This window comes from Labrus mixtus, chromosome 5 (genome assembly GCF_963584025.1).
Source record: "Labrus mixtus chromosome 5, fLabMix1.1, whole genome shotgun sequence".
Taxonomy (NCBI): Eukaryota; Metazoa; Chordata; class Actinopteri; order Labriformes; family Labridae; genus Labrus; species Labrus mixtus.
Window position 1 is genome coordinate 18,288,867 of NC_083616.1, and position 13,870 is coordinate 18,302,736.

General features: G+C 42.0%; 1 protein-coding gene across 2 annotated transcripts in view; it reads left to right on the plus strand.

Annotated features, from left to right (window-relative positions):
• Positions 1-13,870, plus strand: part of kremen1 (kringle containing transmembrane protein 1) — a 62,573-nt gene that overhangs the window by 15,213 nt on the left and 33,490 nt on the right. For both annotated transcript variants that reach the window (XM_061038367.1, XM_061038368.1), the window contains exon 2: positions 7,714-7,876. In XM_061038367.1, the coding sequence (XP_060894350.1) occupies positions 7,714-7,876 (163 nt within the window). The remainder of the gene's footprint in view (positions 1-7,713; positions 7,877-13,870) is intronic.

Below are 13,870 nucleotides of genomic sequence, written 5' to 3' on the forward strand. Positions count from 1 at the left end.
TGATGAGTGGGTGAGAATGCCATCACCGTAGTGACACTGGCCATACCACTCGCAGAGCAAAGAAGCCTGTAGTGCGTGTCCCCCACCTCGCATCCATCTTTAAATACTGCGGCTGCTCCACTGATGAAAATTGCTCTCTTTCATTCTTGCTGTAAGAGCATCTGGGGGGGGGGGGGGGGGGGGGGGGGGAGTGTGGGTATGATGGGGGGGGGATAATGTGGGTAGTGCAGACTCATGCATGTTTGTCCTCGCTTATGTATATCAGGGCAAGATGACTGAGAGATCATTTTACAATCCATTTACAGGGAAAACAAAGAAGATGAAAATAGGCTTAAACACCCCTATGCACACATGGCCATTAGCAACTGTGAGCCATCATGAGTTTTTATCACAGGGATCCTCTGCTTATCAAAGGCTGCATCAGATGAGGAACCCTTATGTAGAGTATTTTGTTCTCTTCGCAGAGGACATGCATTAGCAAGACATGTTTTAAGCCCTGCATTGGTTGTTTTCTTGCTAGGTTAGCTCCTCTGGATTGAGAATATGTACCTTCAAACTCCGACCCCTCGCCTTTGAGACGCTAACTCTGTGTTCGCTGTTTATTTTACGAGGCTGGGCTTTGTCAGCCCTGTCTATAATGCTTGAAATGTGAAATGAATCCAGTCGCTCCTTCATTCCTGCTATGCACAAGAAGGAGCAAATTAGAGCCTGGGTTAACACTCCGCAGGATCATAAAAACAGTCTTTGTCACACCCTGACTCACTCTGTATTTGCCCCTTTTCTTTCAGTGCTGCTTGTTTTTGCTTCCTTTGTCATCACTAAGTAAACCCTTGCCTCAGTCCCAATGCTCTGCTCTAAGTTGCAGTTTGTTTCAATTTAGGATGGATCAATCCCAGACCCACTAGTTGTGCACCTTTAGAAAGCTCTGAACCCAATACCCTCATCCCATATTGGCTCCTTGTTCTCTTCTTCCTCTGTCCTGTGCCCTCACTTATGTCTCTGCTTACTCCTGGCTGCATACGCTTGTTTTCTGTGGTGTCACAGTTGGTTTAAAGCAGGTTCACTGGCATGTGTTGAGTATGCGGGAGATATCCTCATTCTTACTTTATGGAGAGGTGTGTGACTGTAAATGTACGTGTGAGAAACTATTAAAAACAAGGAAAATGTCAGGCATGAAGAAGCTTTCAATGATCTCTATATGTATGGCCTCTTTTTCAGTGGATTGCGCTTGTGACTTTAGGACTCACTAAGGATGTTCAAGAGGGAGGTAGTTGAACGCGACGCCTCATCTGCACTCATGTCATCTGGGCTGGTGTGTCCCTAATGTCGGCATTTTGCCAGCTGCTTCCCCCCCCCCCTGGGTTTCACCTAGTCACTGAATGTCCTTTACGTCATCTTTAGAGTCTGCAGCCCATCAGTCACTCCCTGAACCTCTGCCAAGCAAAACTCAAAATCGTCCCACCTCAATCCATCCTTGTCCACTCACAGAGCCAAAAACCGACTTGGCTCATCTAGACTGTGTTTTTTTTTTCAGATATCATCCCGACTACTGCAGGAAATCCTACATAAGATTTATATTTCATGTGCGTCACTATGTTTTCTGATTGATTTTTCAAAATCACTCTGCACATGACACTTTTGAATTTGGAGTCAGAGAGCAGCTTGTGGTTATAAACCTTTTATGCTTTCCATTTTTTTTTACAAGCAACTTCAAACAGTGGGTTTAATTTTGGCAGCTTGTTTGGCCTATCGCTTGCTCCAGCAGATTAGACTCTTTCCATTACAGAGCTAAATAATAGGGGCAGCACTAAACCGAGATGGGGCCGCATTTTATAGGTGCTACCCTGCAGCTTTGGCAGGGAGTCCTTTGGGTCTGTGGCTACTGTGGTAGTGAACTCGGGCGGTATAGTGCACTGCATAGTTTTTTTCAGGATGAATGGTGGTGAATGAATGGAGACTATTTTGGGACTCAGTGAGGTCTTGGTTTATGACCTGGTTATCTGGGGCTACAACCGGTGACAAAAGCCTGAAATGAAAAGAAGGACTGTAAAAGTCATGTGCCAATTTAATGTGTTAGCAGCATCTCTAGTCATCACTCGGACCTTTTATTTGGACAATTTCATGGACTCTCTTACATGAGGGTAGATGTCTTACAGGAGAGTGTTAGAATGAGTACAATCCCTCTCTTCAGCAACATCTGACTTTAAAAGAGCCTCAATGAATCTGTGGCTATCTGCGAAACCTGCATAATAAATGTGAAGCAGTTTGATGTGGTTTTGATGTGGAAATAGATGCTTCTGGGGAAAAGGAGAACCAGACTTTGCTGCAACCAGCTGTGCCAACCCCCCTTCAGAAAAAAATAAATTCTTTAACCTGCTACATCTGGCCTGGTTCGGCCTGTCCTTGGCCTCTGTTCTTACTACACTGACATTAATCAGCCCCACAACAGTAATGGCTACCAGGACACTGTGCAAGGGAAACGTATTGTGGCATATTAATAATCTTGTAAGTAGACTAAAGAAGGTCCCTGAAACTTAGCACTGAGTGTGCAGCTTAAACTGTTTGCTGGTGTTAATGCTTGTACAGATCAATGTTTTGCATTTTACTGTAAATGCAAATTTCTATGATGAACCCATTCTTTATAATTGTATTAAAGTGGAAATATTGCTCAGAGCTTGAACCATGTAATAAAGATGGAAGGAAGCTCTTCATGTCAGCCCTCTGTTAGGAAGCAGTCGTCTGTAATTATTGCTGCTTTTTATCCTTTGTAGCAAACACAACAAACAAGTGCTTTTGTGTGACCTGGCAACATGTTTCAGGGAAACCGTTTGTTTGTAACCTGGTTTGTTTGTGTTTCTGAGATCACGTGACTAAAACCCCTCACTCTTTGCTTTCTCTCTTTGCCCCCTCCTGTTTGCTTTCTTGGTGCATCAAGTGCATTTGAAGTTGCAATGTGGAAGTCATTAGCCACAAAACCCGACAAATATAATAACAGGGCGATTAGCTCTCTCAGCAATTCTCTGCTGTTTTTCCTTTTTTACTTCTCTCATCTGTTTAGCTGGGGTGGTGCAGCGTTCTGTGAGCTTGGTGGAGGGCGAGTCTCAGTCTTCTACTCTTTCCCGGACTTTTTCTATTTGTAGATCTGCATACATTTTATTGGAGGTTTTTTTCCCCCTTCTCTCGGTCTTTCATGCGGTGGTGGTTCTGTTTCCCATCACGGCCCATGATGAAACCACAAGAAAGTGCAGACCCGTGTGACGAGAGCGCAACTGTTGCTTGGTGACAAGGAAAGGGATGTGATGGGGGGGCTGGGTGTGTTTTGTAAGGGAGTGGATGTGGTGACTATACAATCAGTAGGAAAGCTCTTCATTTTCTACAGGACAAGGATAAAATGCTCATATCGGCACCGCTTCAATTTAAAATTGGCCTTTTCTCTTAAGCTTGATAGATATGTGGTCATCCACAGGGCTTTTAAATGGACCATTCATCTTTACGATGGCCTCACTTATCTCGGAGTCCTTTGCAGATCTACTACTTCCCATACTCACCACAAGCAAATGGTGCCTTGAAACCACATGGAACACCCCCCTGTCTTCCTCCTGCTGGTATTATGCTGCCATATTTACCATCGTGTCCTGGAAAGCTAACTTGGCTGCAGCAGGGCAGACTGATTGCCAGCAGCAGCTTGTTCCAAGCGGACCATGTGCATACAAACTCCCCATCCTGAAACCCCAGTAAAGTTTTCTGAAGGAGAAGAGAATACATTTACAAAGTCATTTGGCTCTTTCTTTTTGATACAGTGTGTTGAGAAGTGCTGCATGCAGCCAAGTTCAGTCATTTTAATACCCGTTTTTTTGAGAGTGAGAAGATATTTGAAGGACGTGAGCTCATTGGGGATGCAGTAGGCTGCCCTGTCCCTGCCTGATGGTATCGTCTCTGACTGGAGCAGTAACAATCCTGATTGCTTCTGGGGAGCAGTGACTCATGATTGTTCGTCTGCCGCTGCCAAACTCTCAATAGTAGTGTTTTCCTTCCTCTGTCATTCTGTCAAAGTCTCTGCTGGCATCTAAGTAAATGAAATCTTATCATCTGAACTCTGCCTTCCAAATATGATAATGTGTGTGACAGATGCAAATACCATCACATTTCCTGAACTATACTAGAGCAGCTTACACAAATGTTGGTATCGGAAACAAAGGGCTCCCCAGTTTAATTGGACAACTCAAATCATCAGTCGGGAAAACCCAGGGCTGGCCCAGAGGATTCCTAGGATTCCTCATAATGTCCATTCATTGTAACAGGAACCAAATTGAAGGGTTAACACCCACTCACAAGGTATGCAAATGAGTCAAAGGACTGGTGAAATAATTTTCACGTTAAAACTAAGCTATCACTGAGTTTCCCCCAGCTCTTTCTCTGATTCCTTTGATCACTGGTAATTGTTAAAAATGACAGGGATGTGACTTGAAATTTGTCTGCTGCAACTGTGTGAATTCTTTAACAGAAAATGCTTTCAAACGTCTATCTTCTAGATATTCTATGAGATCCATGTAGTCTGATATGGGAGTGTAGTGTTTTGATTAAACAACAAGGAACAAATGGTCCAAGCTTTGTCATGAACACAAAGTCTGACTCCAATGACATAATTGTCTTTGTCTAAAGCTGTTATCAGTAAACCAATTGATTTTCCTAGTGTTACACTCTGAAGATCTGGACCTCAGTGATCAACTGCACATGCATCAATTGAGACCTTGTTAATGTGTGTTATTTGTCACGCCATGTCTGTCCTCTGTCTGCCTGACAATAACTTTTCCCCCTGCCCCTCTCATCACTTTCTCCTGTAAGGGTAAGGAGAGCGTGACCCCTGTTGTAACACCATTAAACTGTTTTCTTTAATTTTATAGAGTTGTGTTCTGCCTCAGCCTCTGTCTCTGTCTCTCTGTCTTTCTTGATTACATTTAAAATCCAGTGGTTGGGATCCCGGGGTACTGACGCGCTATTAATTTGCTAAGAGAGAGGGAAGCCATTTTCACAGACAATAGAGTGGCATCATAATAACAGGAACTCGCTGTTGAACTCCTGTCAGCCTGACGATGAATGGCTGATAAGCTTGACTGCACAACACAGTCGAAACAACTTTAATTAAAAGCAACTTGGCTGAGACACTGAGAACAGCCAGGGCCTTTTGATTTACTCTAAAATTAAGTGCTAGCTGTACTTTTGTGGTGACTCCAATAGGCCTGGAGTGCTTGTTTGCGTGCAAGCTCAGGCTGTAAATATCACAAAGCATGGTACAGAGTATGAAAAGCTAATTACTAAACATATTCAGCTTTCACAACATTTGTATCTCGTTTTCAGTCCTCACAAGTCTTCATTCCTAAACTCTTTGAGGTATTTTTACTCTCATTAATGCCATGTGGATCCTCTAAACCTGAAAAATTGGCATCTAAACGTTGCCATCAAAAGATGGACTTGGCAACAATCAACAAAGGTCGTATTTAAAGTGTTTGAGGCTAGGCAGAGGCAGTAGATGAAGAAAGAGTACAAGAGAAGAGAAGAGAAGTAAAAAAGTTTGAAAACAACAGACCCAAAAGAGAATGACTGAGAGGCGAGGAGCACAGCTGGCTCACTTAGGGGTATAATGACTGTCATATCGCACGGCATTAGCTCATACTCAGCCCAGACAGCTTGACTTGCTGAAAGAAGCCGGTCATTGGCTTACCACGTACATAGCAACAATATCCCATAGAGACGCATCAAACAAGCGAGTATGTGATTTTTTTTTTTTATCAAATTTGATTGACAAGCATGTTGTACAGTATGTGCTCCGGGGTCTACAATTTCAATAGTGGTTCATAGGCTACTTGACAGTATTACTTGTAAGTTTTAAATACTGAAAGTTTGTCAGAGTAGGCCTATGTGCTTTTTAAAGAATGAGGATGTGGTTTGGTTTTCAAATCACCCATCTCTGATTCTTCATCATCTGCTGTCACCAGCCACAATTCCTTACTTTCTCCCCTAAGTGGAAACTCCTCCTCATGACAGTCCAAAGGTCCTGTGCTCCACTCCTTTGGTGCTTCAATCTCCGAGGCCTGGCACGTCAAACCAGCTTACAGTAACAAAAACAAACAACCTATCCATCAGGAGACTCTTAATGAGACTTCAGGCAGAGCAAGTAAAAGGACATCAGAGGGAAAACCCTTAAATTTTTAATGTATACAATTAGATCTAGTATCACCCTAGTCAGTGAGTAAAGTTTTAATTTTGTGTGGATTTCTGGGGCATTAGATAGGAAATAGGATAGACTCAGAAATTTGTGATGAGAGTTGGGTTGATATGAAGCAGAGATAGATAGATAGATAGATAGATAGATAGATAGATACTTTATTGATCCAGAGGGAAATTCAAAGCATCCAGTAGCAGGTTACAAAGACGTACATGACATGAAACATTTGTTACAAATGAAACCACAAAACCGACGCCCCCCTCCCACACATATATATTAACCCGAAAAAAAGATTTAAAGAATACCCCTAAGGGAAGAGGTTCAGAGTTGAGCCAATGGTCGCTGTGTTGAGGATTGAGCCTCTGCATATATTTGCAGACACTCTTAACTACTGAGCCAAACCAGCATCTCTAAAGTTGTGTTTTTGTACAATAATCAGTGAGGCCACACTTGCAGAAACACATTTTGATGATGTTCATGAACTTTGAACTAGACCCAACAGTGATGTCAGGTCTTGACCATGTGCCTTTGCAAGATTTGAGGATGATGTATGACTTGCGGCATTTTTTTGTTTTTAAAACGTTGTCCTCAAAAAAAACGTTTTTTTTTTTTTTTGTCAAAGAATGTTTGACAAACTGTGGCATATCAGCTTTGTCAGGGAATAAGAAAACAATAAAATAACATACAAATGCCACACACAAAAAACACTGTAGACTGGGATTCTTATGTACCGTGTTGAAGATCCTGTTTTTGTCTTTTTACACTATAGGAGTATCCTGCTCTGTCAACATTCGTAGTAATTATGAGCACCTGCAGTATGAGTAATCATAACAGTCACATAATAAATTGAAATATTCCATACTAATGCAATCATATGAAGTTTTCAGTCTTGGCTGTTAGAACTCCCTTGACAGGAGCCCCTGAGGCTCAAAATGATGAGCAGTGAGGGCTCATCACGCTCCCATCAGCCATTGTTTATTTGAATTCCCTCTCTACGGGAAGAAAAGCCTTCCCCCCGCCATTGTTTTGCCTTGGGAAACTGTCTCTCTTTTTTTCTCACTCCCCCTCTTTGACTATGCCATATGGTTGTCATACACTTCCTGGAAATTCAAGCCATGTTTGCTTTTGTTGTATATCTGTGGGGCAGGTTTTTCGGTACGCTCCTGCGTCGACATTAATTGAAACAATACTGTGATTGATCTTGCTTTAACATGCTTGGCCCGAGCTGAAATGGATAGAGCCTCGGTAAGAAAAGTAATTATTCCAAACTTCTACGGCCATTCCAAACACATTACAACATTTTAATAGCACGTGAGTGTTTCACTGAATCCAGACTCTCCATAAAGCAGGTCACATGTGTAGCTGCTTTTCACATGCCTTATTTAAAGCTCTCGCCAAGCTTACGATTTACACCTTATTGGATGTTTTATCCATTATTTCAGACAAGTAAATTCTCTGACCTTCTCTGTCTTATTTCCCTCTTCCAGAGTGCTACACTGCAAACGGAGAGGACTACAGGGGCTTTCAGAACCAAACCAGCCTGCATGGTGGTAAACCCTGCCTCTTCTGGAATGAGACCTTCCAGCACCCTTACAACACCCTCAAGTACCCCAATGGAGAAGGGGGTTTGGGCAGACACAACTACTGCAGGTGAGTTCCTTTTCTTTATCTGTAAGTTCACATGCAGTGGGTTTACTTCTTGAAACTTGTGATTTAAAAAAGCATCAACTACTTAGTGAAATGTAATGTCAATAAAACATAGTTGAAACTCAAGTTTACAGCTTGCAGCTTACAGGATAGCAGGGTTGAGGAACGAGATGAAAACATAGTCTGAGGCTGAAAGGTTGAAGGCAGATTGACAGGCAGAGTTTGTGGCCATATTAAATCACCTAAAAAATGTTCACATCAGCACTTATTGAAGTATGATGCGCTAATTAATCTCTGAAACAGATGTTCCTAATCTTTTTGACTTCAAACCCCTTAATGCAAAGCAGGTGCCAAAAGTTAAATAACTGCTTTTACGTAACGTAACATCTTTCTAGTCCTCAAAGCTTTTAAAGAGCTCTACAGGTACTTACCCCTTTTGCACAGACATTCTTAAGCAATCTGGTTTAGCACCTTTCCTTCTGACATTTTGACATTCACTCTTTCGATTAAAGGACGACCTGGTTTATACCATCCAGTGTTTCCTTACTCACATTTGAAGAAAGTCTGAAAAGTTGATGAGAATCAAAGTTTAAATGAGGCTAAAATATGTTTTTTTTCTATATTCCACCAATCATTTCATGATCCCTCGGATCTCACCTTGTAATGATTTTAGTAATAGAACTTAATTACTTAAGCTTTTCTTCATTTGTCTTGTGATTTTTACGCCTGAGGTCACACCTACTTATTCACACACTGATGGCAGAAGCTGCTATGTAAAGTGTCCATAAGTATTTACTAATCCCAGTCACACACATTCACAAGCTGCAGATAACACAGTGGGAGCAATTTGGGGTTAAGTGTCTTGCCCAAGCACATGTGGCTGCAGGAGCTGGGGCTTGAACCCTGACCTTCCGGTTGAGAGGCGACCGGCTCTACACTGAACCACAGCCGCCAACGATGCTCTAACTCTGTCTGCACTAAAAGCAAAACAGTTCTGTCTTTTTGTTTTATCGTAAAGCAATCTGCTTTTGGCCTGGAAATAAAGCAAATTCCCCACAGAGTCTTAAACAGTGGCTAACAGTTACTGCTGCCAAAATCTTTAGCAGATATCTTTTATGTTTATGGCATGTAAAGTTAACGCATTGATGTAAAAGTGCTTTGAGTGGCACCTTTGAAACTCATCTTTATGAGACGGACTGATGTTTGACGGAGATTTAAACTTCATAGACAAAGCATTTGACTCGATTAATAATTTAAAATCAGGCCGTTGGTGTTTTGCAGAGGGTTTGAGCTCAGGGGAAATGCTCAGTCATTCCACCTGAATTTTTAATCGGCACCCAAACTGAACGTTTAGCCCCGTCATCGCAAAGGATGCAAACGCGCTTGAAGAGTTTGTACAAGCAAATCTCCGTCCCTCATCCGTGTAATGTGAGGGGACATGGCGGCTTTGGGTGTCTGAAAATCCCTTTTGTATCCATCAGGCACACTCCAAGCACGAATCTCAGTTTTGCCTGAACGATTGTCAAACTTGTGTTTTTGCTGGTTGATGCACTTGCAGTTCAAATCGTCCAAGACGTCCAGAACAGTGGCTTGGGACATTTAGCCAATCCATAAGAAACAGAAAGCCCCCCCTCCCCTACTCCTCCTCCTCATCCCAAAGCCTCTGAAACATTTCTCTAACTCATGGTTGTAAACTCATCACACAGCAATGCTTTGAAGTGGCACTGGACAGATTTGTTTTTACTTGAACTGGATGGGAATTTGGAAGATTTATGAGGAGGATACAGGCAGATGATCGTGGAGGGCTTTCCCGGGACATTAGGAATGCATTATGTTCAACAAGCGGTTCAAAATGGACATATCCAATGTTTGGATTTGGCTGTTTTTTTGGCAGCAGATGCAGTCAGCAGCTTTTCCAACTCACTGACAGCTCGTGGCTTTGTTTCTGTCGCTTAGGGCTGCAGCCACGACTTCTCTCAGTCTCTCTGTTCGACGCCCTGCATGTACAGAGTCACACCTCAGCAGCGCTCTGGGGACAGAGGTGGCCACTTCATTGTGAAAAGATGAGGGATGGTATTTATGGCATGTCTGCACAGGGTCAAGTATTTGATCATGTGTCCACCCATGAGTGTATGTGTGTTGTCTGCACATTCGGTGAACGTGTACGTGCCTGCAGAGAAAAGGGTTACCCCGCTGCAAAGAAAGATGTGTCGCATTTGATTTGTTTGATCACAGAATGTTGGCTTGCTGTGTTGCTCGATTTGGATTGCAAATCTCTTTATTTACATGATGTGCATCTTGCAATTCAAATTCCGTTTTCCCACTTCCCATTGCCTCTACCCTTAAGGCTCTCTCTCATCTCCCTCGCTTGTGCGTCTTTCATCTGAGGCTTACATTTGTTAATATGTTTCAGGCCATAACTTCACATTAGGGGGTAATTCTTAGACAAGAGGGGGAGGTGAACACACGAGGGAGGGGTTAAAGAGGAGAGCCAGGGCACTTTTGGCATGTCAGACCCCGAGGCAAATTGTGGTTTTATGAGATTAGAGCTTAGGCCAGGACACAGGTGGATAATGCAAAGCTTGGAATCACTACATGTCTTAACTTTAGCACATGGCTCTGAGCACGTATCAGATGTTGAGAGGCCTAGAAGTAGAGGATTACACACTCACTTCTTGTCCCCTTGCTGGAGTTTTCCCGGTGGTGATTTAGCTGAGAGGGCACCATAGTAGTGCTGCAGAAAGAGCCCTAACAGCCCCCACATTTCATCTTTATAGCCTGTTATAAAATACTCCAGGGAAAACAGGGGGAAAACTGGGCAGAGGGGAAATGTCACATTGTTCGCCTGCGGAAAAAAAAAAAAAGCACAAAGCTTCAGGAAAAGGACAACAGCTCTCGTGTCTTAGCTGAGACTTAGAGAGACTTACTTTAACAATGAATATCACATTACAGAATCAATTTCATCTAATAAAAATAAGTAAATCATGTCTGTATTTTTTTTTGACTATTCTACACAATAATAAGAGACCTTTTTACTTCTTAAATACTTGAACATTTTCTATACTTATTGAGTTATATAAGAATAACGTAAAATCAATGTCCTGATTTATGTTTCATTTATAGTTCCTTTTCAATCAACTGTTCCTACAGCCTCATATTGGGACCCTCCCCCGCCCCGGTGCATTAGAATGAGGGTGTGAAGTGCATGACGGTTCAGTGGGTGGTTCAGTAGCTTTGTGAGCCATTTCCTTGCTATTTATATGCAGGTGTGTATGTGTAGTGTACAATTTATGAGAGTCCACTATGGCTTCTTATGCTTTCCTCTTACATAGATGAGATAATGGAAATGCCAGAGTGAATAGTGTTCCCCAAGTTGATTGCAATTGGATCTTCATGACGGTGGGTGCAAATCTGGAATCAGGCAAAGTGCAGACATGTTGTCGGTTGTTTGAACGTCTAAATTACAACCCCGGTGTGCTGCCTCATATAAAGATGAAGTTAATGGAAGTGTCCCACAAGAAGAAGCATTTGCCATCAACATTATAGTAATCTCAGGATTGATAAATGTTTGTGCATTCATCCTGAAACGGTCAAACACTTTTTTTTTTTTAACCATGTAGCTATCTTTTGTTTTAGCTCTAATGTTCTGAGATTTCTGCTCCCAACAGGGAGAGAAGGGTTTCTTTACGGTTCTCTGTTCTTTTTACAAATATTCATTTACATTTTGTGGTCAGTTAAAACCAAACCTCAGGTATAATTAAACCATTTTAGTGAATTGAGTGTGACCACTTATTTAAACTTTTACCTTTGATGTTAAGAAATCATGTTGTTACTGTCAGTTTATAATGGGCAAGGCTTAAACACTACAAAAACCAGGAACTTCAGCCATTGTTGCCTTAAACAATCAACCAGTCAGAGGCTCTAAGAGGAGCAGCAAATTCAGAGAAATGTGTTGAAAGCTAAATAAAGCACAGTTGTTGTCAAATTACTTGATTCACATGCATTCCAGTTAATTTATTTATTTAAGAACAGTTTTTTACGTTTTGCTACAGATTAAAGTTTATGTTTTATCCATAGTAAGGAGTGCAGATGACAGTATTATAAGCTAAATGACACATTTCCTGCTGAAGTGAACCTTGGAAATTGTAGTCAAGGAACATAGTGATGTGCTTACAAGCTAGCATGACATAAGTAATAACACAACCTCGTGTTTAGTGGACTGTGAGAGAACAACAATAGACAGTAGACTATACATATCATCCAACAAGCCACTCACTTTCAATACATGCATTCATGCAGCACAGCAGCAAGCAGCAGTTTGCATGCTAAATCATCCAAGTCAATTAAAGAGTCTTCTCCCAGGCAGTAAATAGCCAGTCTCTGATCTGCTGTTGACCTCAAATCCCACTCCAGACAACCTCTCAGCACCATTTCTTAATAGGCATTTCTACTCTTTTAAATTCAGCGAAATGAAGTGTAGCTCTCATCTTATTTGTATTCATAAATTAAACTAATGTTCCTCCAGAATCTGACTGAACTCGTGAAAAACCCCTAAGCGTGTTATTTGCAACATTAGCACACATACTTTGATGTGATTATTTTAGAATTTGTAGATGTAGTTTGACAGTGCCAGGCAGTTTAAAAATGTCCTTAAATTTTCCAGTTAAGGTATGGGGAAAAATGGTTATTACAGGAAACCTTTTGAACGGCAGCCAACCCTGAGCAGCTGCTTTTTCTCTGTGTTCAGATGTAAGCTGCTCCTGGCTTTAACGGCAGGACCGGAGAACCTGGGAGGAAAAACCCAATGTGGCTATAATTGGCTCTGTACCCAAGTGTGTGGCTCACTCGGAGCGAAATGAGTCAATCAGCGTAATTGTGCCAATTAAGTGTCCAAACATCTTCTGTGATCTACCTCTGGGTATGGGAGTGTTTCAACAAGCTCTTCTACTTAGAGCCATCTCTGACGCACATGGATGTGAATGCAGCCCCTACGAAAAAACAACCCTAAACACACACGCACATATACACACTCCAGCAAAAACTTTTATCTATACGAGGACTGAAGTTTTTCTCTGTGCTGCGGGGTTAAACAAATGGATTTCCATCTATCGAAGTCTGCTCTTATCTGCACAGTGGCACCTGAGCTAATCTGACACTGTCTGCTTTCCAACTGCTTTGTCTTTGCTCTCTCCCCTCAAACACACACACACACACACACACACACACACACACACACACACTAGCCCAACCCCGCACACACTGGTACTCAGGGCAGGATTATGTTTCTCTGTCATGTGGGCTAGCCTGTTCACCTCAGTGATGTAGATGATGTTCCCATGCTACTGCAAAAAGGGTGCGTGCAGGTGTTCCTGTGTGTTTCTGTTGTGTGTGTGTGTGTGCGTATGTGTGTGTGTGTGCGTATGTGTGTGTGTGTGTATGTGTATGTGTCTGTAGGGGGACAAGGGTTTTTTGGATAGAGGTTAGGGACACCACATAATTTACTGATCAAAGCTGCCGGTGGGTCGGACTTGGTATGGGTGTTCCTCTGAGGATATTTAGTTAATGATGATGGTTGTAATTCATGTCTGCCTCCTTAGGGGGTGATTAAAAGAGCAGTAAATTACATAAGTGGCTATAGATGGCTTCTTGGGAGTCTTATTTCAAATAGGGTCTATTAGGCTTTGACAAGCATGAAACGGAGAAGGGGAGAGAGACGTAGAGAAAAGGTACATAATCCAATATTTTGATGGTTGGATTTTGGACTTGTGTTTATGCTGTTCTTTTTCCAGCAGTAGCCTCAGGCTAAATAAACAGGTGTTTGCCTCCAATCTGGGTGGAGCAATAAATAGATCTGGGATCATGATACGGTATTAAAATTTACTGGAAAACAAGGCTGGGTTCTTTTTGACATGGGAAAATTTCAGGTTGTGGTTAAGCGCTGTGTTGTTTCTCTTTTAGATTAGAAGAAAAAAAAAAAGTGAATAGATTAACCCTTTC